Source organism: Mustela nivalis (genome assembly GCF_964662115.1).
Source record: "Mustela nivalis genome assembly, chromosome: 1".
NCBI lineage: Eukaryota > Metazoa > Chordata > Mammalia > Carnivora > Mustelidae > Mustela > Mustela nivalis.
In genome coordinates this window covers 2,739,074-2,765,528 of record NC_139020.1, presented here as the reverse complement: position 1 = coordinate 2,765,528, position 26,455 = coordinate 2,739,074, and the positions used below count along the sequence as shown (strand labels likewise).

The 26,455-nt window shown below is 55.7% G+C and overlaps 1 protein-coding gene and 1 long non-coding RNA gene across 8 annotated transcripts; one reads left to right on the top strand and one right to left on the bottom strand.

Annotated features, from left to right (window-relative positions):
• Positions 1 to 1,249: 1,249 nt before the first annotated feature.
• Positions 1,250 to 14,141, bottom strand: U2AF1 (U2 small nuclear RNA auxiliary factor 1). Of its 7 annotated transcripts, none has more exons than XM_082721224.1 (9): positions 13,999 to 14,115; positions 10,680 to 10,767; positions 7,737 to 7,803; positions 6,836 to 6,902; positions 3,394 to 3,443; positions 3,150 to 3,248; positions 2,439 to 2,572; positions 2,256 to 2,348; positions 1,250 to 1,526 (listed from the first exon to the last, which is right to left on the bottom strand). In XM_082721224.1, exons 5-9 carry the CDS (start codon positions 3,421 to 3,423, stop codon positions 1,379 to 1,381), a joined length of 504 nt encoding a protein of 167 aa, XP_082577350.1. In that variant the 5' UTR covers positions 3,424 to 3,443; positions 6,836 to 6,902; positions 7,737 to 7,803; positions 10,680 to 10,767; positions 13,999 to 14,115; the 3' UTR covers positions 1,250 to 1,378. The 7 variants fall into 7 exon arrangements, with proteins under 7 accessions (XP_082577350.1, XP_082577351.1, XP_082577348.1 ...); XM_082721225.1 differs by lacking the exon at positions 13,999 to 14,115 and adding an exon at positions 13,296 to 13,320; XM_082721222.1 differs by lacking the exon at positions 6,836 to 6,902 and having other exon boundaries at positions 13,999 to 14,141.
• Positions 14,142 to 16,520: 2,379 nt separating this feature from the next.
• On the top strand, positions 16,521 to 25,872 carry LOC309860064. Its single transcript, XR_014309135.1, has 2 exons — positions 16,521 to 21,938; positions 22,720 to 25,872. It is a non-coding gene; the product is annotated as an uncharacterized lncRNA (long non-coding RNA).
• The last annotated feature ends 583 nt before the right edge of the window (positions 25,873 to 26,455 follow it).

The following is a 26,455-nucleotide window of genomic DNA, read 5'->3' as shown; positions in this document are numbered from 1 at the left end:
TGCTGGCACGCGCGTCCAGACGGGCTGGCCAGGCCTGTGGCTGCCAACCCTACCCCAGGGCAATGTGGGGACATGAGGCCCCGTGGCAGTCGCGCAGGGCAGGGCCTCTTCTCAGACTGTGGGGCCAAGTCTGCAGGGCAGGGGCGCGGACGTAAAGCAGCTAGGGACTCCCGGCAGCCTCCACGGCCCTGCAGGTTTAGAAATGTCCAAAACGAACAATGAAAAAGCTTTCTGGGGCGTCTGTGTGGCTCAGTCGTTAAGTGTCTGCCTTCAGCTCCAGTCACGATCCTGGGGTCCTGGGATCCAGCCCCGCATCAGGCTCCCTGCAGCGGGAGCCTGCTTCTCCCTCGGCCCACCCGCGGCTTGTGCTCACTCTCAACAAATTAAAAAACCGAAATGTTTCCTTCTATAAAAACGGACATTTATGAAAAAACAAAAAACCAAAAATCCCCAATCCTGGTGGAGTGAGCAGAATTTGCTCCCCACGCCACCTCCCATGCACCGTCCCTAGGGCCACGCAGAGCACAGGAGCGGGGCTGACCACGGGCTCCCTGAGCTGGCTGGCAGCCCCCGGAGGCCGAGCAGCAGGCGGGGACGGGCAGGGTCCCCGGGCCAGCACGTGGGCACCCAGGGTGGTCCCTAGAACCATGCCGGGTGCGCCACAGACGTGACCTCCTGTGAGGAAGCGCCCCTGGCTGAGATGTGCAAGGGCCAGAACCGGTGACAGCAGTCAAGGTCACACCGCAGCGCACGCGCTGCCGTTCTCTCGGCGAAGACGGTTCGGGGATGGCGCCGCGGCTGCAGCCCGCCCCATGCAGGGCCGGGCCCGGGGCTCTTCTGCCGCTCCAGGCACGCCCAGGTTTCAGGCAGCGCCCCGCTTCCTGGCTGCAGAGGCCCGGCAAGCAGATGCGAGGCCTGGGCGAGAGGTGGGCCGCAGCGGCCGGCCGGACAGCCCTCCTGTGAGTGCACGGGGCCCCCGCCCCACGCTGGGCTCCCGGGGAGCCTCGGAGGAGAGACGCCGGACTGCCGGTTACCATGGAGGCCTAACGGGCAACAGGCCTGACCATGCCCCAGGGGAACTGTCCCTTAATGGGGGCGGGGGTCTCCCACGCTTGGAACCACGGCGCCGTGCAGAGCCAGGTCAGGATGGGGACCAGCCTCCGGCGACAGCACTGACCATGCGCAAGGCCGCCAGGAGGGGAGAGCAGAGGCAGAGACTACACGAGCAGTAAGTGACACCGAGGCACTGTATCGCTACAAATTTTATTCAGAAACCCATCTTTGTTTGTTTTTGTTGTTTTTTAAAAAAAATCCCCGTTACGAACTGGTCTGGTCAATCAACTACGGCACTGCCCGGCAGACAGACGGTACAAACGGCTCAGAATCGCCCAGATCTCTCGCGGTCTCTCGACCGCCTTCTGTCACGCTCCCGTCCCCCGCCGCCGCCGCCGCCACCACCGCCACCGCCGCGACCACGGTCTCTAGACCGAGAGCGACGCTCCCGAGACCGGGACCTCGATCTATGCCTGCAACCAAGGAAAAGAAACGGGACTGCGGCATCCACAGCGAAGCCCGGGTGGAAACCCACAGCGGTGGACGCTTCCGGACGCGTCTCCCACCGAGGGGACGCATGAACCAAGGGAAACCGCGCAGCCACGGCCCGCGTCGGGGAAAAAGAGGGGCCCAGTAGGATCGGGGTCAGGTCACCTCCCACGGCCCACTTCCGGGACGCTTCCGGAAGTTTGGGGGCTGAACTGCCACCATACTCGAGACACACACACGCACACATGTGTGCACACACACTCCCCCACCAGGGCCGGTTCTGGGGCGGGGAGGGCAGGGCTCCCCCCCGTGCTGACAACGGGACCACCGCCGGCAGCGCGTGCATGCGGAGACCGGCGAGAGCCCCCAGGGCCAGAGCGCGAGCTGCGCAGGCCGAGGGACCCTCCCCGGACACCCCGGCTCAGTCTTTGTGCTGCGCTCCCGGAGGGGTGCTCCGATCCCAGGCCCAGACACACAGAAGACTGCCCGGTTGTGCCCATGTCCCCCCAAAGCAAACCGACACAAACCAGGAGCCCCCAAAGGAGCGCCCAGTTCTGCCGAGGGACTGAAGCCCACTCCTGTCACGCAGGCACCAAGGGCTCGCGGGACCACATGTGCATGTGCTGCTCTCCGCAGAGCACGTCCCGCTGTCCCCAGGGGGACGTGCATGCTGGGCTTGGGGACAGGGGCGGCCGGCCACGGCAGGTACTCACTTCTTGCGCCGACGCCCGTACAGCTCCCGCCGCAACTCTCTGGAAATGGGCTTCAGGTGCATGAAGTTGCAGAAGCCGCCTCGCGTGCACTCCCTGCGGGGAAGCAGAGCCCACATGCCGTGCACCGCTCCCCGCACCCCCCCGAACCCCCACCCCGCGGGCCTCACCCCGTCCGTCACCTACCCCATCTCGTACTGGCGGCAGCACGCCTCTCGGAAGTCGGTCACCGGGGAGAGCTCCGCGTGGATCGGCTGCCCGTTAAACCAGCGGTTGTTCAGGTCGATCACGGCCTTTTCCGCGTCCTCCTCGCGGCGAAACTGCGGAGACGAAGGGGAGCTGCCTGCGGCTGCGCTTTCCCAGCTGCCTCCCAGCCCTGGCCCAAACGCGCGCCGCGTGCTCACGGGGATCAAGTGAGGCGGACGGAGGCCGCGCAGCAGGTGAAGAGCAGCGCACCCTCTCCCTGCAATCCCACAGCTGCACTCTGCGGCGGCGCGAGGCCACGCCAGCTGCCCATGGCCTTGGCCTCCCACTTCAGTGCGTTAAAAGAGCAAATGCAAGGACGTGCGCAGGCCAGGGGTTTTACAAAATGGGAAAAAGGAACCACACACATTAACCAGCTTCTCCTGTGTCTACACAGCCCGTCAGGAACGGCTATGGAGACCCGGATGGAAGAGCCCCCGGTGACCGCGGTGGCCCATGCACCCATGAGCCCCTCCCAGGTGGCCGCCACACCGGGGCTCCGGCCAGACAACACCTGAGCGCCTTGAAATCAACCAGCAGGGAGCGACCCCAACTTCCAAGTGCACAGCTGAAACCCAAGGGCAAGCGGTCTTCACCCCCCAGTCTGCAAAGGTCAGGAGTCCCCAGTCCCCGGACGCGCTGCACGGTTCTCACCTTGACGTACACGTTCCCGACCAGGTGGTCGCCCAGGTTGTCACACACGTTCATCTCCTCCACCTCGCCGTACTTCTCCTCCATCTCTGTGAAAACCTCCTGCGGGGGGACAGGCCTTTAAGGCTCACGACACACTCAAGATGAAGGAGGAACCGAACGTCACGCCCACTTCTCGCAATGAGAAATCGTAAGCCCCCTGGGACCGAGGGCGCCCGGGCCGTCCCTTTCCAGCGGCGCATCTCACCTCGAAAAACTCGTCGTAGTGCTCCTGCATCTCCACGTCGCTCACGGCGCCTGCGGACACAGAAACCTTGCTGGTTAGACGGGAGCCCGGCCCGCCGCCGCGCTGCGTTTCTCTCAGCCTGCTACAGTCACACACATTCGATTATCTAGAGAGGAAACACCACGGAGCTGCGTTCTACCAGAACTGACGGTCCCGCGGGACGCCCGGAACCCGCGCGTGCGGGGAGCTTCTTAGACGCCCCTCCTGACCGTCTCACTGCTGGCCGTTCAATCACAGCAAGTTTTAATCCGCATCAAAGGGCCATGTTTTCAGGAAGTGTAAGGGCCGAGTTTACCCTCGAGAACTTATTTTTTTAAATGACAATTCTCTTCCTTTTACAATTTAAGATAGAGGCCAAGGAATCACATGGATGTTTTTCCCCCTTTCTTAGGCTAAAATAAAAGTCGCAATCAGGGTAAGTGATTAAGAGCTGATGTTCCTGACTGATTTCTTTTACAGATGAACAGCCACACGATGCTATTATAAAATTCTGAGGCGATTAAAACCCAAATGACCATAAATAAAGACTCAGTAGGATAATGACCAAGTTCAGTTACAGTACTTTAAATGCCTCTGCATAGAGGGAAAGTCACAACGCTTTGTTGAAGGAAGCATTAGCTCGTACTCCAGAACTCTCTCCGTCAAGTTTATCTCCGTAATGCACATGCACTAAGTGAAATCCTGTCCGCTGTGTGGACACTTTTCCAAATTTACATGGTCTTTGTTGTCATTCTCTCTACCAAGTGTTACCGTTCAAATTCTAGAATTCTCTTGACCTAAAAGTGAGAAATCACAAAGCTGGCAGGCCGATAAACCAGTGTGCCACACAGCCAGCTCCGGGAGCCTACGAAGGCTGAGTGGCTTCGAGGCTGGGCCAGCTCAATGTTCAACTGTCCGCTTCCACGACCACACCCCTGGCCTCGCCTGGCGCACCCCACTGAGGGAGCGGAGCTGAGGCGCTCGGATCTAGCTACTGAGCTGCCCTGGAGTGGTTTCCTAGCTCTCTGGAAAAACCTTCTCTTCAAGGACAAGAGCTTTCAACTTTTGGATTCTGAGAACGGCCGAGATTTACTTTCTACTGCATGGGAGGGGGATTCCTGCACTGTAGTTATTTTGGACTTTCCAGGAGTCCAGCTTCCTTTAGAATGAAAACTCTCGGTTGCACTAGGCAACAACTCCTCCTCCTGACGGCCCGGTCCCATGGACATGCTATCGTGAACAGAACCTCCTTCCCTGTAGCCATCTAGCCCTGAGCAAACAGAACAGCTGGTCGGGAGAAGAGGCAGATTTTCATGTTTACATTTCCTGCTCACACCAGAACAAAATGAGGAGAAAAGGCATTTACACGCTCAAAGTGCTACCTGTGTTGAAAATCAGGCTCTGCTGGTGGTTCGGACACTGCTGTACTCGTGATTACTTCTACTCTCTCGCTGGAGAACGATATTCCTGTAGCTTAGTAACTTCTGGAAAGTTCCATTTGAAAATGCTCCACAGTGGGCCTATTTTATCCTCTATACTCAGCTTAAAGATTTTCAGTCAAGTGATTCGGGCAGGACAGAGGTGAGCGATTAAGAACCCGGTCCACTGCAAAGCCACCTGTGTGACTCAGCAGATGCTACAGACCGGCACCTCAAAACCCCGTTTCACGCAGACACATCCTTAAACTGGGTTCGTACTTATAGACCAAAGGGTGTGTCAAAAAGGTGTAAATTCAGGGACCGGATGAACCTGGCCGGTTGAAAATTTTCTCAAAAGGTCTGCCACAGGTTCATCAGCTTAAGCGGATTTTCTTCCTAAACTGAAGAGTCAGAATTTCATTTAATTTGTGGAATCAGGACCCCACAATCGGAGTATTTGGTACGGCTAAACTTTACTTTGTAGCACATGCACAACAAGAGCACCGTCAACCGCAGGGAGAGACACGAGGAAAACTAATCCAACACTGTTTTGTCAATGAAGCATCTGTAGTCCCCAGGTAAACCATCAGGGCAAAGAATGATTAACTGTTGTTACTCAATCATCAACCTCTCATTGGTTTTATCCCAGGGCAGGGCTGTTACCAAAATTATTTAATAAGTTCATATATAAGCATTTCTCTTCAACTACTCATCTTGTTTCTTTATAAAACAAAACAAAACAAAATAAACAAAGCAAAACCAAATATTTTAAAACAAGGGCTACCAAGTAAATCCTGTTACCATCACACTTGGGGACACAAATGATCCGCTACCCGGTCAGGACTGGTCAGGATCAGTGTGGAGACAGACAGTGTCTGGGCAGGAAAACCTTACCAGCCCCTCCCCCACAGACCCGTGCACTCACAGGTGCACCACTGGGAGGTCCCCCCGTCGGGGGCTGGCCCGAGCGGGCAGTGCTGCTGGGACCACTACACTGAGCCGTGTAGATCGCCCTATAAGCTGAGGGGCTACAGGCCAAGGGTGTGTTGGACTCAGGTCTGTGGCTATCCAGGGCCTCTGTGGACAGCACCTCGCATGAATTTTTGCAGCTTCAGAACAAACTGGCGAGCGAGAAGCCGCCTGGTTCGGACCCCGTGATCTTAATAGGAGTCCGGGGACTGGCTTCTGCTTATCCAGACGAGCAGACGGATTCCACGGCTCAAGAGCCATAAAATTTAAAATTTCAATTTTCTGAAATCTCCAGTGATACGAACACAGATCTTGTTCTCGAAGAACTACCCCTTGGGAAACACAACGTTCGTAACTTAAATTTACTGCTTCCTAAAGCAGGAAGAAGGGGGCCGTGTCTACTAAGTGCCCCACGCAGCCCTGCTTCCAGGGCCCATGTGCCTCCTCTTGCCCACGTGGGGGAAGCGAACCCCCGCGGCTGCAGACGGCCGCCCAAGGGGCTGATTACAGACTGAGCTGGCCCAGGGCTGGCGTGGAGGAAAACTCAGGAGGGTCCGTGCCCCTCGGAGGACCCTCGTTTGGGAAACGCTCTCGGAACGATGCTCTCGCACTTAAAGCGGGAGCGCCAGAATGGACTTTTAAGAACGAGTCTAATGAGAAATAATAAAACCTCAAACATAATTTCCAAAGCACTTGTTTCTTAACCGGAAACTTAAATGCTGTTGCTCTTTAGAGGGGAAGAACGTAACTGCACACTTAATTCCAGGCACAGTCTCCCCTAGGGGGCCAGTCCAGGACAAGAGCGGCAGCTCTGAGCTGTGGGACAGGGAGGGCATCCCCTCCGGCCCCTTCTCATGGCTTAAGTCAGTGGGCAGGAGCTGCGGTCTCAGAGGCTTCCGAGGGGTCAGTGGACAAAAGCTCTCGGCATGTCTAGCGGAAGGCTGTCCTTGACACTACAGCGGCAGACCAGGCGGAGCGGACACTGAGCTCTGACGCGCAAGCCCAGGGAACCAGGGAAGGAACTTGGATGAACTTACAGCGCAAACCGTCAGCAGACTGGGAAGAGTTTTGAGGGTTACGGTAAATGTTCAAGAGGGCAATGGTCTGAAATACAAAACGCAACAACTTTATATTACGGAAAATTAAATTTAAACACTTCACCGGTTTCCTGTGGCGATCACTTCAGTCAAGACTCAGTGCTGAAAAAAGAGCAAGTTATTTTCTCTCGAAGCAGAGATGTTCTCTCTTAGCGGGTGGCTGTCTTGGAGCGCCCTAACCCTGCACCGTCCCGGAGATGCCATGATATGCGGATATTGTATTTCTGTCCATGGGACGCAAGGACTCCCCGCTGCTGACTTCCCCGCGTAAGGGTACAAGCACCTTGGCAGACTACTGCCAAGACGGTCCTCCGTGTTACAGAAAACGTCAGGAGCCGAGGAAGTGCCTGTACCAGCTGATGACAAGAACCACGGGAGCAGAGAAATACAATAATTACATATCATGAGATCTCCACGTCCTAGAGAAAAAATTGTAATGGTGAAATAAAACCCACACTTATTGGGCAACTTACCTTAGTGATTCCTAAATATTCCTAAGAGTTGTGGCTTTACAGAAAGAACCTCATATTAAGGTCAAGCGTTCAGGCACTGGAAAGACCAGTGATGCTGGCGGCTGTCAAGTGTCGCAGGGACAGACCCCTTCCCTCTCGTTAACAAACGTCAACCCAGGGAAGAGGCCTCCCAGCGCCCGTGCCGACGGCAGCCTCCTGGACGTGGCCGAGTACCAGGTTCTTGCTGTAGGTACCAAGGCCTTCATCACCTTGTCCTGTTTGCAACAGCTCTACGTCAGCAGCTCAGAAGCCAACATTATTTGTCTCAATTAAGAGTGGGCTCTTTAACACCATTGTTTTAAAAAAATTTCTCCAACTGTGGGACTTACAGTGTGAGCCGTCAGCCGTCTGTGCACTGTTTTGGGGATTACGATAGATGTTTTGAATCAAGATGGTCTGCGGGGAAAAAAAAATAAAAAGGGGAATTCTACCGGCTGCTGTGCATGTATCAGACAATTGCAAAGAGACAACCTGTTTGCATATGGCTCAGCGCTCGCTCGCTTCCCACGAGGCAGGCGCTCGTCCCCTGAGAGCGCACCCAAACCACCACATGATGAAAACTGAGTGTGGGCAGCGACTTAGGGCAAGTCAGCCAGCAACCAAGAGGAAACTGTAGCCATTATTCTCGGTAGTCCCACGTTATTCAAGTGTTTTAGTGCAAAATAAATAATAACACACTGACATTTTCTTATACTTCAAGCTATGATGTCGAAAACTTCACGTGATAATCATATTCCCCACACAAAATTGTATTTTTTAAAACCAAATGCGTCAGTCAACTGTATGCAGTCCATCAAGCTGTCTGGTCTCCCAGGAAACAGGCGCACCAAATGGGTGTCCTGACTGTCACGGACACCTAGACACACTCCTGTTTGCTTGGTGGGACCTCTGTTTACATAATACAACAGCTTAAACATCTGTTCTTTTCCGATCCTTCTTTTAAGGGAAAAAAATCCTTTTAGCCCTTGTGCTTTAAACTGGATCAGGCAGACTTGAAACCTTACATTGTACCGTTCTTCTTAAAACCAAGTCTGAAAAAACAAACCACGTTTAAGTTAGTAGGCTAATACAGTACATGAATCTTAACGTCCACATCACTGCAAGAAGCTTAAAAAGAAACCCACACTGAGTTTTACAGGCTGAATGAATGAACTGCGTGATTTAGAAAAATAAAGGTTCAGTCTCAACACAGCTCCAAAGCAGTTCAGTGGTTTTACAGAAGCAGCCATTCCGTTTCTAGCTACATGTAAAGGAAGATGTTGTGTGGGCACTCCCCAAAGGTCTGCTGTGGGGAAACCCCCAGGGGAGGAACATCTAACAGCCAGACCTCACACACACACGCACACGCAGACCCTTCTCGCCGGGCATGGCCTCCTCCCCTAGCCATCAAGTACTGCCCCAGGACAACTTCTCTCTGCCTCCGGTACTTCCCAAAGCTGATCTGACTCAGTTTTCAATAGGAACCGCCAGCGTGTATGTGATCGCGCTGGGAGGGAACTGCACGGAGCCCAATTACTCAACAAGAAATTCGTTTAGGTCTCACTCAGATCATCTGGCAGTGGCTGTTTAGGAAAAGGATCGTCACTCAGAGTGGGCCACGACGTTCCATTACAATCAGGGGAGGTCAGGATTGCCTGCAACCAGCGGACCAGCCGAGCCAGTCGGAGCGAGATGCTCAGGCAAACACGTTACAGCCGACCCCACCCAACACTAACGGACGCGCTCTCTTTCTGACCCGTTGTACTAAAATTCACTTCCCACCAACATCCTGAGGTCATCAGATTCAGAGAGAGCACGAGCCGTGTCTCTAGGGAGCTTGAAGAAAACTTTCCTGCCAGGATCATTTCCCTCTCGGCCCAACACCTGCCACATCTGTAAGCAACCCCCCAAAGTCAAAAAACTCAGTGGACACTCAAGACATTTGGTTACTGCCCAACCTAGGACCCCTGGCTTAGCTGGGGAGATTTAGTCCAAAAAATCAAAGGACTTAAAAGAAACAGAGTAAACAAAGTTTAAAGCAAGATCTCCGATATTCTGAAATTCAAAGAGACATATTTGTAAGTTATGAGAGATTCTTGTTTTATCAATCGTGCCGTTATCAGCAGACTAATGCAGGAAAAGAAGCCATCTCCCCCCTTTCTAAAGGTTTCTAAAAACCCATTACACTGTGCGGTTTTCTATGGGCGTAAATTAGAATATACAAATGTCTCTTTCTTAGAGCAATCGGCTGATTTTCCTAAATCCTTATAGGAAAAACCCAGTATCTATTCTGACAGAGGTTTACAACACATCAGCAGGACAACGTGAGCTCAAAGGCGAGTCTGGCAGCTCCCAGGGGCGCCACACACAATTGTGATGGAGCGGCTCAGAGGAAGCTCACTCAGACCCTGCCGTAGTCTTGGAAGGAGCTCAGAAGTCCTCGGTCTGGAAACACTGCAGTCTTCAAACTCCAAATGCTCAGATCAACGTGGGCAGACACTTCCTGTCCCTGCTACAGGTGCTTTCTCCCTCTAACTCAGCAGTGATCACTTGTAGGGAGCAAACCCTTGCCTGTTCTTCAATTACCAAACAAAACCTACCCCGGGTCACACTTTCTGACTCACCTGAACTCACAGCGGCCCTGAGCTCAGGCTAACAGGGAACCCCCTCAAATGATCAAATGGAGTGGCTGCAACTAACTGAAGGTAAATGCTATCTTCTGACGTTCGGTTTCCTTTTTAAGGTTTCTCTGACACGATGACCTCGCTATCCCCTTGCCTGGGGGTCTGAATGCGGGGGTGTCCCAGGACACTGGAGGACGGACACTGCCTGGGGCTCTGTGGAGAACGGCCCCAGCATCCCCCGCAGCCGGCTCTGTCTCCGCCGCCGGCCTGGAGACAGCAAAGCGCAGACAGCCCGCAGGGCCTCTACCAGCGCCTGGAACACAAGCTGGCTCCTCGCTGCTGCGGCCACCCCACTGGACCCACGTCTGTGAGAGGGACAGGAGGGGCCGAGGGGGCGCTGGGCGGCAGGGACCAGTCACAGCCAACACGCAAACATTAATCACTCCTCTGTAAAAGAGGAGGGACCTGTCTCGCAGACCTCCCCCAGGGGTGGTTCAGCTGCCTCGTTCTCATTGAAACAGAAGAACAAACTCAGGAACATGAATGGAGAATAAGACAGAGAGAAAAACGCCCCACGGGATACACGGACATTAGTAACTGCCTCTGTAAAGTACGCGAGGTTTTGATAATTTACATGAGAACAGAAAAAAGAAAGGAAAACAAACAAACCTGGCTAAAGGTCGGTTTATTGTGCAAGCGAGAGCATCTGTCTCCATGACGACATGCTCCGATTTTGAAATAAAATGAACAGTTGACTCTGTAAGGGAAAAGAAGAGCTGATTATTCGGCTGGGCAGACATCAGACACGTGTAAACACGCCAACACCACGGCACATGCTACCGAACTCTTCTCCCTTGGCTCCACGAACACCCAGGCGCAGGGCATTCTGGGGCAGCAGTTCCGGAAACATCACTTGAACGGGCCTCTTGACAAGCACACTACTTCCAACAAAGAGTTTCTAACTCCCAGCCCAGGACCCCTCATCCATATCGACTCTCAGCTACTCATTCTGCTCTATAGTGTTTTTTTCTTAAATGAAATATCCTGTTTAAAATGCAATTTAATTGAAAAACATATCCGCTCTCTAGTGTTCTACGATGAAATTCTCTCTCGAGGGCACCAACCCGACACAGTGAGGGTTAAGATTCTGACTTCCCCCACTAGCTACCTGGCCTTGGGCAAGGCACCCTACCTCTCCAGGTCCCAGGAGCCATCTGTGAAACGAGGAAAATGCCAAGCTGGCTTTGTTCCAAGAATCAGAGACGGCGTGTGCGCCTCATAAAACGACTCGCTAAATGCAATCATTATCTAACAGAGTCCATGCTCTCTCGTTCGTGACGCCAGACCAACAGGAAATTTCCAAACACAGGTCTGAAGCAAGCCAGTCTCCTGGTTTCAATACACTGAAGACAGGCTATTGGGGAACTCCTCCGCCGGTTCTTAGGTCAGGCCACCTCCTGTCCCTGTCGCAAAGCCCTCCCTTACTGCTGTTCAAACACTGGGATGATCCAGACGAAATCAAACCTAATGAACCAGCCATCGCGACAGCAGCGTCCACTGGCTCAGACCTGTGATGAACTATGAAATCTTACTGGATGGGCCCCAGATTGGACTCGCAGAGGTGGGACGGTTACCCCGTAGATTCAATTTTTTAGCAAGTGACCTATGTCCAGACAGTCGGTCCAAAGTTAGAATCAAAGGGCTTGAACAAAATGTGATGGTTCACAAGTACCAATTAGCCACTGACTTATTACTAGGTAGCAGTAAACACGGGAAAGTCAGGATTATCAGGGAAGGAATACGATTACTGTACGGATTTGCAAACTCATCATACAAGTCTCTCCTTACGGAACTTAAGTACAATATACAACTTACATCTTTAGAAAGTCCCCTGAAAACGAAGAGCTTATTTTAAGAATCCCTCAGAATGGGCGACAGCCCCGCCTGAACAATACCCAACTATTCTCTATTATTAAAACAATCTTTGTTCCTGTACTTGCAGAGATGGCTTTCATTTCATCATGCTCAATCAGAGCTTCGGGTATTAGTCAAAACTTTCCTAGTAATAAACTTTTAGTGACCCACTTATTAAACTATTGAAATTAAAGAAGAGACAGAAAATAAGTCTGATCCACCATCATGGAGAAGATTAACGTTAGAGAACGAACTTTTGCTTGGATTTAGAGAATGTCCATAACTCCAAATGTAGGACTTGCTAAATCCTGTTAATTGGTACACACCTACATTTTACTTCTAGCTTGGGGAAAAAAGAAAGAAGTTGGCCGGACTCATCATCTTCATTTTTTGGGAGTTGATACTGGCTCCTGCAATTTAAAACCCCTCAAGCCGCCCTGAAATGAGACTATGGAGTAATTTAGATTAAATAATCTTGTTTCCAAATTAAAGCCATGCCTCTCATGATAGAGCTCTACCAGGCTGAAATGTGGTTTCTTACAGCAGGAATATAAAAAAGGCTACTGGAATAAACCTCTAAACTTCAAGTGTTGGCAGCACAGTGAAGGCACCTCCAGGAGCAGCTTTTTACAAGAATAAGGGAAAAAATTCATGGAATAGAAGTCAGGGCACTATTACCAGCTCAAGGATGAAATCAACACTGCATCTTTGTAGCTGGGAGAAGGCTCTTTTCCCAGAAGAGGAGCCCATTCATTTAGGATGAGGTTTACAGGTAAGTTCCCAGGTGCCTCCAGCGACCACCTTCCCTAGCACTTAACAAGCTTCGGTCTGTTTTACTTTAATCATCCTTTAGGCGACAAGCCCCCCACCCCCCTTCTAGCTCCTTGAGAACACCGTCCGATTTTGTTCCTCTTCAAGTCAGCAGAGACAGACTTACGGTTGACAACAATGTTTCTGAAGTGACTAGGACGGACGATTGTATCCTGTGGTTTTGCTACTAAAAAACAAAAAACCCTCTTCCCAACAACACAAAAGGTTACAAGATAGCCTGCATCCTGGAAAACAGAAACAATGTAAAGTGTCTGACGGGTGCACAGTCCCGGAGCTGCGTGCGCCCACTCCTGATCGCAGGGTTGGCGAGTTCGAGCCCCACGCTGGATGCACAGGTTACTTAAAAATAAAATCTTTAAAGAATAATAATTAAAACCCCCACCGTGTTGGAAAAAGGGGTACTGAAACCTTATCTGGGCAAACCCAGGGACTTAACATCAACGTAAGCCCTGAACAGCCCGAAGAACCCGACGTGGTACCTACGGACCCAAAATCAGTTCCACCAGAGCTCAGTTTTTCGGTTTTCCAAGCAGGAATTACGCTCCTAAACAAGACCTCCCCTGCGGGCTGAGCTCCCGTCACGGAACCAAAACGTCCCAAAGCGACAGTCAAATCGGAACTGCATTTTCGGCTCGTCATGGAGCAGCCGGGCAGGGGGGCGTGCGGCCGCAGCGGCGAGCGGGGGAGGGCCCGGGCGCTCCGCCGCGCCGGACCGCGTCCCCGAGCCCGCGAGCCCGGGCTCCGTGTCGAGCCGGCACCAAGTTCGTCGCGCTCGTTCGCGTCCGTGTCCTCGGGCCCGGCGCGCGCGGGGCTTCCACCGCCGGAGGCTCGCCCAGCGGCCTCGCGCCCCGAGGGACCGGGCGACGACCACGGCGGGCCCGAGGCCGCGCGCCCGACCGACGCCCGCGGCGGCAGCAGGCGCGGGCCGCGCTGACAACTTCGGCCCCAACTCGAGACGGTTCGGAGCCGGGGGCGGGGGCTCGGGTCGCCGGCACAGCGGGCCGCCCGCGGAGCAGCCTCCGGCCGGAGAGGCCGCGCCGCCCGAGCGGAAGCCCGCCGCCCGCCCGCCCGCCCAGGCGCCCACGAGGCGGCGGCGCGCGGCTCCCGAGGCCGGAAGGGCCGCCGCGCCCCTCCCCCCGCCCGCCCGCCCGGGCCTCCCGCGGCCGCCCGACCCCGCCGCCGCGCCCGCGCGCGCCCCGCCCGCCTCCCCGGCCCGGGGCCCCGGCCGGCGGCCCTCACTCACTTGTCTTTCTCGGTGCCGAAAATGGAGGCCAAGTACTCCGCCATTTCCCACCCGCCGCCGCCGCCACTGCTGCCGACGCCGCCGACCCTGCCCGACGCCCGCGGGAGACGTCACCCGGACGCGACGACGCTCGCCCCGCCCCGACGGCGTGGCGGCGCTGGCCAATCGGACGAGGCGTTGCCTGCGCGCGGGCGGGGCTTGCCGCGCGCGGGAGGCACCGCCCCCTCGGCCGAGAGCCCGCGCGCCGCCCGCCGGCGCCCCCTGCCGGCGCCCGCGCTCCCCGCGCGGCCAGCACTGCGCCCCTCGGCCCGGGAGCCCGCGCTCTCCGCCGCCGCCGCCCTTCGCGGCCCGGACCCCGCGCCCCTCGCCCCTCGCGCAGAGGCGGTCTCGGAGAAGCAGCCGGGGCCCGGCGCCCGTCCGCGCGGAGCCCCTCCCCTCGCCGGAGACCCGCCCCCCCGCCGCCCCGGGCCTCCTGGACGCCGCGCGGGCTCGGGCTGGGGGTCTCTCCGGGGCGCCGGCTGCGGGCGGGGGGGGCGGCGCTGGCTCGCGCGGAGCTGGGGGCCGCGGCGGAGGCGGCCGGGAGCGCGGGAAGGCCGCCCGGGGCCCGACGTGCCGCGGTTTCCCGCTCCGGGGCCGCGGTGTGGGGGCCGCGGCGGCCGGCGGGCTCCGGGGAGGGACGCGGCCTGTGCCCCCGCCGGGCGGCCTCGGGGCCTCGGAGTCCCACCGACGCAGCAGCCCCGGGCGCGTCTGCGGCGAGGACCGCCCGAGGGAGTCGTCCCGGCCGCGGTGTTCGGCGTCTGGGGCTGCGCTGGGCTCGTGCGGCTCCGAGCGCGTCGACCTCGGGCGCGGGGGGCGGACGCTTCACCGCAGGCGCAGCCGCGAGGAGCCCCGGGCGGGTTCGCAGGCCCGGTTCGCGGCCCGGTTCGCGGCCCGGTTCGCAGGCCCGGTTCGCAGGCCCGGTTCGCAGGCCCGGTTGGCAGGCTTGGTTCGTGGCCCGGTGCGCAGGCCCGGTTCGCGGCCCGGTTCGCGGCCCGGTTCGCAGGCACGGTTGGCAGGCTTGGTTCGTGGCCCGGTGCGCAGGCCCGGTTCGCAGGCCGACTGAGAGCCGCTGCGCCTGCCGCCCAGGACTCCCGCGGGGGCAGTGAGCCTCCCTGCTCTCCAGATGACCGTGCGTCCGCCACCGGCGTCGCGCTGCGGCAGACTCTGGCTCCAGACGCGGTGGTCATCCCGCAGCTGTGTAGCCACCAAGCCTGCTGGCCTGGGCAGGGCTGGAGCGGTGGTCGGTCAGGTGGACTTTGTGGGCACAGCAGCGAAGCAAGGTTCAGGCACATTCCGGTGTGGGTGGGATTCAGGTCCTGCGGGCTCAGGGTGGGTTTCCTGCTTCCCGGCTGGCCGTAGGTCCGGTTCTGGGCGGTACTGGCTCTCTCTGCCTCACAGAGCTTTCTGGGACCACTGGGTTCAGTCCCGTGCTTTGGTCTCTCTGTCTCTAGCCAGAGACGGCTCCGCATGTAAGGGCTCCGGTTACTGCACCGGGCCCCGGTTCCTGGTTGAGCCAGGACACTCTCCCTGTGTTAAGGTCTTAATGACGTTGGCAGTTTCTTCACAGCCGTGCCTACCATAGTCCTTAGGGGAGGAGACTCCTGGGAGTGACCTTAGAGTCCTGCCTGCATTAGAGGGTGCTCAGACCAGGCAGGACAAGTGGCTAGAGGGCCAGTTCGGTCGGTGAGAAGCGAGGAGCCTGAATTGGGGCTGGGGTGGCAGACGTGGTCCGTGTCCTGGGCTGAGAGCTGCCCCGGCTGAAGGCCGGCTGCTGGGATAGGCGGTACCTTGTCCCTTGTCTCTTGGAAACTCTATGTTGAAGCTTTGACGTATGGATTTCCCTCAGAATGGGACTGTGCTTGCTGATGGGGCCTTTCCGGAGGTGATTAGGGTGAAGTGAAGCCGGCGGGCGGGCCCTGAGCAATCCGACTGGGGTCCTTACAAGAAGTTGGGACACACAGGCACCCAGAGGGGCAACTGCACGAGAACACGGGGCGAGGACTGTCTGTGATCCCGGGAGAGAGGCATCGGGGGAACCTTGGACCTCTAGGCTCCAGCACTGTGATAGAATAAATGTCATTTAAGCCCCATGGTCCTGTTGTCTAAAAGGGATTTTAAAAGGAAGTTGGGTAATTCATCAAATTACTGGGAGATGTGGGGAGTCCCAGTCTGCGATCTCCCCGCTGCGCTGGGCTGGGGAGGCGCCCGCTGCCTTGCTTTGGCCGTGCTACGGTCCCCTACATCCTCCCCTCGCCCCCCATTAACACGTGACACCGGAGCTCTGCGTTGCGGCACGCGTCTGCTGCCCAAGCTGGGGCCTGACGTCTTGCCTCGGTGTGTCCCTGGCCGGGTGGTTCGTCATCCACAGGCTCCTCGAGCGGTCAGAGGGAGAGTCGTGTCTACTGAGGCACAGAGTGGCTGAGGAGAAAAAGATCTGGGGGCAGTTCTGGCCTCTGGGAGGTTGGGTTATTAGTTTGCAGCTTTTCCTGCTTTTCCTGCCTGCCCACGGTGCCCCACAGGCGATCCACACTGTGACTCATCCCCTGCTAGGGGGGCCTGGTCCTGTACCTCGCTTTTGCCAGTAGAATGTGACCTGATGTAAGGAAGTTGCATCCAGAAGAGCTGGTCCCACGTGGCTGCTCCCTGCCGTTGGGGGCCTGCGTGAAAAGCACACAGAGCAGGGCTAACCAACCTGCAGCCCAGTCAGTGCCCTGGTGGCCCCACGGGCAAGGGAGCTGGGACACAGCCATTTCTGTAAGCCACTGAGATTTTAGGGTGCCGACACGGTGTATGGTTACCCATAGTACCACCGACTAGTCCAGCAGGAGAGGAGATGGCCTAGGGGGCATTCAGTTAGAAATGACCGGGCACTTCTCGACTACATCAGGAGACAGGTCTGTTAGAATGTCCTGTGATGAAGGAGATGCCGTCAGTGCTGCCCCGTGATGGGACTGCCACTGGCCGCCTGCGCCTATGAGCACGTGACATGTAGCTGGCAGGATGAGGTGCTGAATTTTACATTTTATTTAACTTTAATTAATTTAAATTTAAACTGAAGTAGCGATGTAGGCTGACCGGTTGCTGTATTGGGCGGTGCAGGTATGTCTATGTCTAAAGCTCAGGAGAGAGGGCGCCTGGGGGGTCCAGTCGGTAAAGCATCGGACTCTTGGTTGCAGCTCAGTTCTTGATCCCAGGGTCGTGAGTTCAGGCCCTGCATCGGGCTCCACGCTGGGCGTGGAACCTACTTTAAAAAGAAGGAAAGAAAAAAAGTAAGTTCTGCAGAGAGGCCCAGGTGGAGTAACATATTTGGGATTTATTCTTATATAGAAAATTAACGTATATAAATATACATGGAACCCTGGAACATATATACAGAATCCCAGTATTTGTGTGTGCTCTGGGGGCAAATAGTTGTGATTTTCTCAGATTCCTAAAGGGGTCTTTAGCCTCCAAAGTTAAGAGAAACTCTAGGCCCTGGGGGATGTTGTCTGGAGGTTAAGAACCCCAAGAATTGAGTAGATCAAGGGCCAGGGCTCCGAGGGACAGCAGCGCCTGGGTGGGGTTAGCAGCAGGACCCTTCAGAGGAGCAGTAACATTGGGAAGAAGAGAGCTAGAGTTGGGACACCAGTAGACCAGATGGTCTCAGAGGCAGCTGTCACTGCAGAGGGCAACATGATGTACTCCAGAAGTGGGCTGTACAGCAGGACCATGGGTGCTCTTGGCTGCAAGGGGGCTGCATGCTAATCACTAGTGTTCAGATGAATTCGCTTGTTCACTTGGCAACAGAACAAACATTCTGTACCTGGAGAAGAGCTGGATCAGCAAATCAGGAACCTCATAGGAAGAACAGGTGCTTAGAGGTAAGGCCAGATAAGCGACAAGATAGATGCCTGTTGAGCAGGCAGATCTGATCCAGAGGGTGCAGCTGTGGGGCGTGGTCCAGGAAGGATGACTCCTGAAGAGGTGGAAACTGGAAATGAGGTGTCCCTGTAGAGCCCCCAGGAGAAATGAAGAAGGCAGGATAAAGTCTGCTTATGGGAACTGAACTGAAATACAAGGCTCCATCACAAGGAGTTAATACGGCTACTGGAACCAGGGCCACCAACATCATTCCTCCATCTGTCCTTCATCTGTCCAACCATCCATTCATCCACCTATCCAATCCATCCAACTATCACTCATTGATCATCAAATCATCCACCCATTCATCCAGCACTCACCCATCTAATCATTAAACCATGCATCCACTCACTCGTCTATCTGTATCCCTGGTATTTGCAGGGCGTAGCTGGCACACCTGTACTGAGGCAGGAAACAAACACAGAGAGGGAGATTGCTACTCAGGAGTCGGCCAAGCCCTTGAGCTCAATGTGTTTCCATCTGATCTCATGTTCTCCTCCCAACTCCAGATTTGAGCCTGCTCTCGCCTTTAGTGGCTGTTAGTCCTCCATACCATAAGTCTGCGTGGGTGGTCCTTGGTTTTCTGTCTTCCTTACCCTCCCATCCAGTCTAATTCCTTGGTTTCTCTCAACTGTCCCTGCTGCTCTTGGCCAGGCCAAGGTACCACAACAGTACCTATACTAGTGTTTTTATCCACTCGGTCTGCCATAGCTGAAGACCAAAGAGGGGTGTCTGGATGACAGACAGGTATGTCTTCCACTTCTGGAAGCTGGATGTCCAAGATCTAGGCACCAGCAGATTTCACGTGTGGTGGTCAGGGGCGTGCTATGGAGGCGTGCACAACGGGAGTGTGTTTCCCAACACGGGCTTTATTTGGTCCTTAAGGTCAACGTGCTGATGAGGCAGGGTCAGGATTCCAAACTCAGCGACATCTCCCCACGTGTTGACCTTGGCTTCCTACAGGTCACACACAGCACAGCACGAGACGGGCCACATGGCACTTTAGGCAGGACAGGACGTAGAAGCGAACCACTCCCACGCGACGTCAGTCTGTGAGTGCGCCGTGAGACAAGGTCTCCGTCGGTCCGGGTCACCTCCTGGCGCTTACTGCTCTTATGTCCCAGCAGGGAGGGATCTCCGTTCCTCTCGGAGATCAGTCTGGCAGTGCCCCGGACTGCCCCGGGCAGCAGCTGCCGTTTGAAGAGGTCAGACACGCCGGGGTCAGGGTCTGAGAAGTCTGACGGTTTGCCGTGAAATCCTCCCTTTGTAAAGGGCTGGCATCAGTCCCGGGCCCTGCGGACCTCCTCTGCTTCTGCTGGTTGTCGGTTCTGGGGTATGGTCGGCCGGGGCTGGTCTGGGTGACCCCTCGTCTTCACTTGATGTGGTGGGCTGCTGTCACTGCCTGACATGAGTAACTCTGTCTTGCTCCCTACAGTGCTGAAAGCCCTCCTCATTCACCGATGTCATCTCCCTGTGTTCGCACAGCAGGAAAGGGGCAAGAGGGCTCCTGGGGGTCTCCTTCCTAAGGGCACTGACCCCAGTCATGAGGGCTTCCCCCACCTCCCAGAGGCCCCGCTGCCTACGGCCATCACCTTTGTGGGGGGCAGTTTCAGCCTACGAATGTCAGGGGAGCACCTTCAGACCCCAGCCTTCTCCTCCTGGCCCCTAGATGTCATGTCCTCGCAGGAGAAATACATTCGCTCTGTCCCAACAGCCCAAGTTTGAACTTGTTCTGGCATCAACTCCCAAGTCCGAGTCCAAAGTCTGATCTAAATCTCCTCTAAGTTGGGGGTTGGGGAGACCCTAGGGACGGTCATGCTGAGGCAGCACCTCTCCAGCTATGAAGCTGTCCTGAATGCAAGGGTGAGCAGAGGACAGACATGCCCATTGCGAAGGGGAGCACTGGAAGGAAGGATGGGGTGACCAGACCAAGCAAGTCCAAACTACTACAAGAAAAACTGCAAGAGTTTGAGGCTTCAGATGAATCCTCCCTGGATTCTCTGCCTTCCAGGACTACTGGGGCAGGATCCTGACCCAAGCTCTGCTAGGCAGGATGCTCTCACCCTGGTGCAACTCTTTCAGGGCCCTGCCCTCAGGTTGACTCTCTGCAGCTGGGGTCACGGAGTTACAGCTCTGGAGGCCCCATCCTTTGAAATCGAGGCGGAGGCAGCCATGCCTCCAGCACTCTGTGGAGGGGGTGGGGGCGTGGGGTAGGGGTTGAGAAAGCACCTGGAGCCACAGTGGGAGAATCCTCCCTCCAATGGTCTCCAAAGGTCTCAGGGTCCTTCCCTCTTGTCTTGGAGAATAATGTCCAATCTTTTTATCTATGGTCACTCAAACATCCTTCGTGTTGTCCATTTTTGCAATGTGGATAGGCGGGGAGTTTTCCAAATCTTAGAATTCTACCTCCTTTCTGATGAACAATTCCATCTTTAAGATATTTCCATTTCGGGATGCCTAGGTGGCTCAGTGAGTTAAGCCTCTGCCTTCAGCTCAGGTCATGATCTCAGGGTCCTGGGATTGAGCCCCTCATTGGGCTCTCTGTTCAGCGGGGAGCCTGCTTCCCCCCTCCTCTGCCTACTTGTGAGCTCTCTCTGTCAAAGAAATAAATAAAATATTTTTTTTAAAAAAGATATCTCCACTTCAAGACAAGCCGTCAGGAGAAGCCGTTTGCTTAGAGCTTCAGCCGAAGATCCAGTTCCATCGCTCAGGTCCCACCTTCCATGGAACACTAGAACACAGTCCAGCCCAGCGCTGCCACAGGATAGCATGGGTCACCTTTCCTCCAGTTTCTGGTAACGTGGTCCCCATTTCCATCTGGGACAGCACGCACGCTTCCAGCAGCATTGCATTCCAGATCACCTGGGCACTCTCCAGGAACACGGGGGCTCTCCCGCCGGCTCGCCTCCCCTCCTGAGTTCTCATCAGAATCGCCTGCAGTGGTCTTCATGGTGGTGGAGGCTTTTTCCAGCATCGACCTCAAAACTCGCCCAGCCTCGGGGCACCTGGCTGGTTCAGTCAGTGAAGCGGCTGCCTTTGGCTTGGGTGGCAGGATTCAGTCCTCCATCGGGCTCCCTGCTTAGCGGGGAGCCTGCTTCTCCCTCTCCCTCTGCCTGTAGCACCCCATTCCTGGAACCGATGTCCAGTCTTAGGCTGCTGAAACAAAAGGACCATGGCCTGAGTGGTTTATAAACAGTAGAAATCTATTTCCCACAGTCCTGGAGCCGGAAGTCTAAGCTCAAGGTGCCGGCAGATCGGTGTCTGGGGAGAGCCCTGTAGTAGCTCAAGGATGGCTGCCTTCTCCCTGTGTCCTCACTGCAGAAGGGCCAAGGGAGCCAAGCCCAACAGGGGGGCTCCACCTTCAAGACCTAATCACCTCCCAAAGACCTCATCTCCACATACCACCATCGCATCAGGGGTTAGAATGGAACAGATGAGTCTGTGGGAAGGTAACCGTTCAGATGTGAAGTTCTCTGACTCTGTCTCCACGTGAGAATGAAGACAGGCACACCCACGCGGAGAGTGGCGCAGAGCTGGGCCCTTACCCAGCAGAGCTTCCGCCGGGAGCTGCTCACAGCCCTGGACGGTGCTCTCTGGGCTACTGTGGGCGCTGGGAAGACCCTGTTCTACCTCCCCCTTGATTCCATTGTGTAAGAGACCACAGTCTTGGTTGTGATTTTGAAATACTAAAAGCTCTGAAGACAGAAAGTTGTGGGGTTGATTTTTGTTGTTGTTGTTTGTTTTTTCCTTGTTTTTGTTTTTGAGAAGTTTGGTGCCAAAATTCAACTTGCTGCAAAACCTGACCTCATCTGCGTGGGCTGACGCCCCCTCCCCCCTTTTGTGAGCTGGGTTTCAATTGCGCTATGAGTGAGTTAAAAAGAGTGAAAGAAACTGTGTCGCGTGTGCTGGGAGGGACGTGTCAAACGCTGTCCTTGTCAACAGCAGGAGTTGTTAGAGGCCGCTTTTGGGCGACACGCTTGAGCGATGGAAATCGGGGGAAGGTAGGAGGGCCTGATGTAGTTTTTGTTTTGTTTTTTTAAAGATTTTATTTATTTACTGGACAGACAGAGATCACAAGTAGGCAGAGAGGCAGGCAGAGAGAGAGGAGGAAGCAGGCTCCCTGCTGAGCAGAGCCTGATGCGGGACCCTGGGATCCTGGGACCCTGGGATCATGACCTGAGTTGAAGGCAGCGGCTTAACCCACTGAGCCACCCAGGCACCCCTGATGTAGTTTTTGAATATAGTTGAGGTTTGGTGAGGTCCAGAGCCGACGGCCAAGGAAGAATTCTTGAGACGTCTTTGGTGCAAAAAGATGGTTTTGCTGAAGGACGGGGACAGGACCCGCAGGCTGGAAGAGCGGCTGCCCTGCGATCCCGAGGAGGGACCCGTCGTGTACTTCGGGGTTCGGGGAAAGACAAAGAAGGGAAGTTCCAAAAGGACTTTCATACGCCAAAGAAGATGCAGGGGAGGGCGCCTGGGGGGCTCAGTGTGGTAAGCCGCTGCCTTCGGCTCAGGTCATGATCTCAGGGTCCTGGGATCGAGCCCCGCATCCGGCTCTCTGCTCGGCGGGGAGCCTCCTTCCCCCTCTCTCTCTGCCTGCCTCTCTGCCTACTTGTGATCTCTGTCTGTCAAATAAATAAATAAAATCTTAAAAAAAAAAAAAAGACAGTTGGGAGTTTCCGGGAGGAGGGTTCCACTCTGCCTGCCTCAAGTATGTGTCAGTGGGCTGCTGGCTATAAGGACGTTTAATTTTATCTCCATTCCTTCAACCTTTGATTCAAGAGGACTTAGGAAATCAAAGGATGAGCAGCTGAAGTTTCACAGCACCTGTGACGACCCAGTATACCAGTACCCGTGACGACCCAGTACCACAGCACCCATGACGACCCAGTACACCAGTACCCGTGACGACCAAGTACCACAGCACCCCTGACGACCCAGTACCACAGCACCTGTGATGATCCAGTACCACAGCACCCCTGACAACCCAGTACCACAGCACCCCTGATGACCCAGTACCACAGCACCCATGATGACCCAGTACCACAGCACCTGTGACGACCCAGTACCATAGAAATGTGGAAAACACCGCCTGGTGGGAGAGAGAAGGCGCTGCTCAGGGGGAGCATGAGTGTGGTTGGCAAGGACAAAGCCCTTGGACAAAGAGGGCTGTTTGCTGGCCATGGAGGTGGCTGGGATCTCACAGGAAGACCTGATCTTTACAGGAGAGCGTGATATTGAGAAGCCTGGCTGTGGGAACTGAAGAAGTGTTGTGACAGAAAACAGCCTGCATATCAGTTGGAGGGAAAACTTCTGGTCAGGAAGCATCTGAAAATCACTGATGGGCTTGCTCTGATCGTGGGAGATGAAAACCTTTATCCAAATGAGTCTTGGTGCAGACAAGGCAGCTGGCATTTCCAGAAAGGCATTAGAATGGCTGAGGGAGGGGCTGGCTAGGGTTTCAGAACGCAGGGCACAGGCTGGCTCGGGATAAAGCCGGGCATGATTGGGAAAAGCCACAGGTTCTCGGTGGCGTGTGCTGTGTCCCTCAGTCCTACTGTGCAGACAAACACACCCAAGACATGTTTTTTGCCTGGTCTGATAACCCCTTTCTATCAGCAGCACGATTCGCTCGCTCCCCACACTCCCTTCCTGAATGTCTTTGGAAAAGTAACGTATCTAACTTCTGCTTTTCCCCAGTTTGTGAGTTTCTGTCCCATGAAGAGTAAATGGGAGTGATTTCTGCAGGCGGGGTAAGTGCACGCTCCCGCGGTTGTCCGGGCAGAGCCTCCTGAGACCGTCGGTCGATCAAGCTAGCAACAGGTGGCAGGATCCGGACGGGCACTTATGACGTCGCTGGTGCCTGGCCGGTCTGGGGAGCTCCCATAACATGTGCTCGGCACAGCTTTGATCTGAAACGAAGCTGGAGCCCGAACCTAGAGAAGAAGTCAGCCCACCAGAGGATATGATGAGAGCAAACCTCATTGTTTTACCAAAACTCCAAAACTCCAAAAACTCCAAAGTTTTAGCAAGCAGTTTAAGTGGAAAAGTGACACGCTGAACACATCGTGCGCCTTCCTTGGGTGATGGGGAAACTGCCTCATGGGTTAGATGCACACAAGACTAAGGAGGGATGAGGGAGACGAGGAACTGTGGGCCCTGGGGCCATCGCCATGGACTGTGTGGAGATTAGCGTGGGACCTGCTAAGTGCTGGCTTCAAGGACACTGATCATTGAGCAGGCCATCACCGAGCTCGAGGGAATGCTTTGCTTTGAGCCTGGTGACTTGGGAAGATGTGCAGAGAAACGCTGTCCTCGAGGGGTTGCCTGGTGACCGAGACGCCGGTCCTCCCATATGTCCACCTCCGACCCCAGGACCCCAGCCATGCAGCATGGCCGTGCCCTCTTCCTGAGCCCCAGCTTCCCAGGCAGCAGCTCCAGGGACGGGTCCCTCTGTGTGAGGATGAACCTTTGCTTCTCTCGAGCCGCCGTGTGTTTGAAACTGCACTGAACATTGTCCTTGGGAAGAAGTACTGGGAACTTAGTGCTGGTAGCCAGCGCGCTAGGTCACGCACCGCTTCGTGACTGTAAACCAGCCGGAAGCGCCCGCAGTCGTGTCTGTGGGATGTTAATTCCTCTTAGCGGGAGAATCTGACTGCGGCGATGTTAGCGTGTCTGCTCTGGGGCTCCTGCGCGGACCCCCGAGGGAGGCCACGCAATATAGGGTGCATGTTCGTGCTGCTCTCTGTTTGTTTGGGATGCTTTCAGGGCCAAAGTGTAGCCGGCCCCGCAGGACTCAGACCTGGTGCTCAGGAGGAGGACCCCAGGACGGGTTCAGGACTGAAGGATGGGCAGTGACGGGGACCACAGCACGGCGTGGCTGACACTGTGCAGAAGAAGTCGGGGCCCCGGCCGCTCCTTAGGGCCAGGAGTGCCGGGAGCAGGGAGTAAGCCCGGAATCGACCAGTCCTGGCCCTGATGGTTGCTCTTGCGGACAGAGGAGAGAGATGCGGACTCTGGACTCGCTGTGTCTGTCAAACTCTGTCCCCAAGAGCCATGCTGGGCTCAGGGTACCCAGGAAAATACAGGATGCTCGACTAAATTTGGATTTCAGGTAAACAGTCCGAGTATGTTCCAAATGCCACAAGGATTCATATGAAAAAGGCGTCCGCCGTTTATCTGAGATTTTGGCCTTTGCTTTTATGTCCTAAGTCCGGCAGCTCTCGCTGGGGTCTCAGACACCTTTGTCCCTGGTGCCCTAGTTCCGGCCCTGCACCTGGAGACGCTCACGGTGTCCGAGGGACGGCGGGACCTAGGGAGGGACTTGGGCTGGGTGGGGCTTGTGTCCGCTCTCAGCTTCTTGCCTCTGAGCTTCGAATCCACCCTTTGGCTGCTCCGGCTAATGGAAGTGGCTCTGCCCAGGGCTCTCCTCTGCCAGCTGGGGTGCTGGTGAGCCCCATCAGTACTTGGCACAGTGGAGGGGAAGCTTTTCTCTTCCCAGTTCTGGTGCAGTGCACAACACCAGCAACATGCTGTGGCCAGCATCTCCCCTTGGCATCTCTTCCAGCATCCAGAGTGGAGTGATGGGATACGGTGCCTCCTGTGCACTGCTTCTCCTGGCATCCTTTTGGGGGTCTTGGCAGAGGACCCTGACAGACAGCACGTCCTGTGGCACCTGCCCAGCACCCCAGAGGCCAGACCTCTGGCTGTGCCATTGGTGATGCCGTCAGTGAGTCCAGCATGCAGCCAGCCACCCTGGGGCCACTCTGGGCCTGCTCCTATGAGGCCTGGGTGGGGAGGGGGTCTTTCCTGGCAGCCCGAGGGCTGCTCCCCACATCTGATTGTTTTGTACCCCAGTGATCTCTGAAACTATTGCTCCCAACTGTCACTCCAGGGCCCTGTGGATAATTCTTCCAAACGAACTTTCCCTTTTCATACGACTGTGTGTTTTCTGTCTCCTGCTGTGGGACCCTGATGGCTCAGGCACGAAGCGTCTCTGTGGTTCTGTTTTCATTCTGAAGCAAGCCTGGTTTTCTCCCTCAGACCAGCGCCTGATAGTTGCTGGGTTCATTCAGTATGACCGCAGACACGGAGGGCGGCCCAGAGACTCTGCCCGCACCGGCCTCCCAGGGGTCCCTGAGACCACTATCTGCCACCTTGGAAGAGGCAGTCACCGGGGAGCTTTGCTCCCACCGACTGGCCCCTGGCTGGAGGCCACGGGGGACCCAGGCAGGTCTGGGTTCTGGAGGGGAAGCTGGCTCAGCCTGGGGGTGGGCGTGGGAGGTAAAGCGACGTAGAGAAATTGACACAAGGCTTTTCCTGAGCAGGAGGATTGGGAGCCTCGAGTGAGCTGAGGCTGGTCCCGCGAGAGCACGGTGTCCCTCCCCGGGGCCCCAGGGGGACACTCTTATCAGAGACCGCAGAAGTTCCGTTTGAGGCAGGAGACCAACGCTGAGTGCTGTGACTAGACCAGGGGGTGGGATCCTCTGAGCGACCTTCATCTTCTAAGAACTTCGCA

Excerpts from the sequence above, each read along its gene's own strand:
- U2AF1 (XM_082721222.1), bottom strand. The coding sequence starts at position 14,042 with ATGGCGGAGTACTTGGCCTCCATTTTCGGCACCGAGAAAGACAA. Across the intron at positions 2,573-3,149 it reads TCGGGAACGTGTACGTCAAG|TTTCGCCGCGAGGAGGACGC; the intron begins GTGAGAACCGTG and ends TCGTCTCCGCAG. Across the intron at positions 1,527-2,255 it reads TACGGGCGTCGGCGCAAGAA|GCATAGATCGAGGTCCCGGT; the intron begins GTGAGTACCTGC and ends CCTTGGTTGCAG.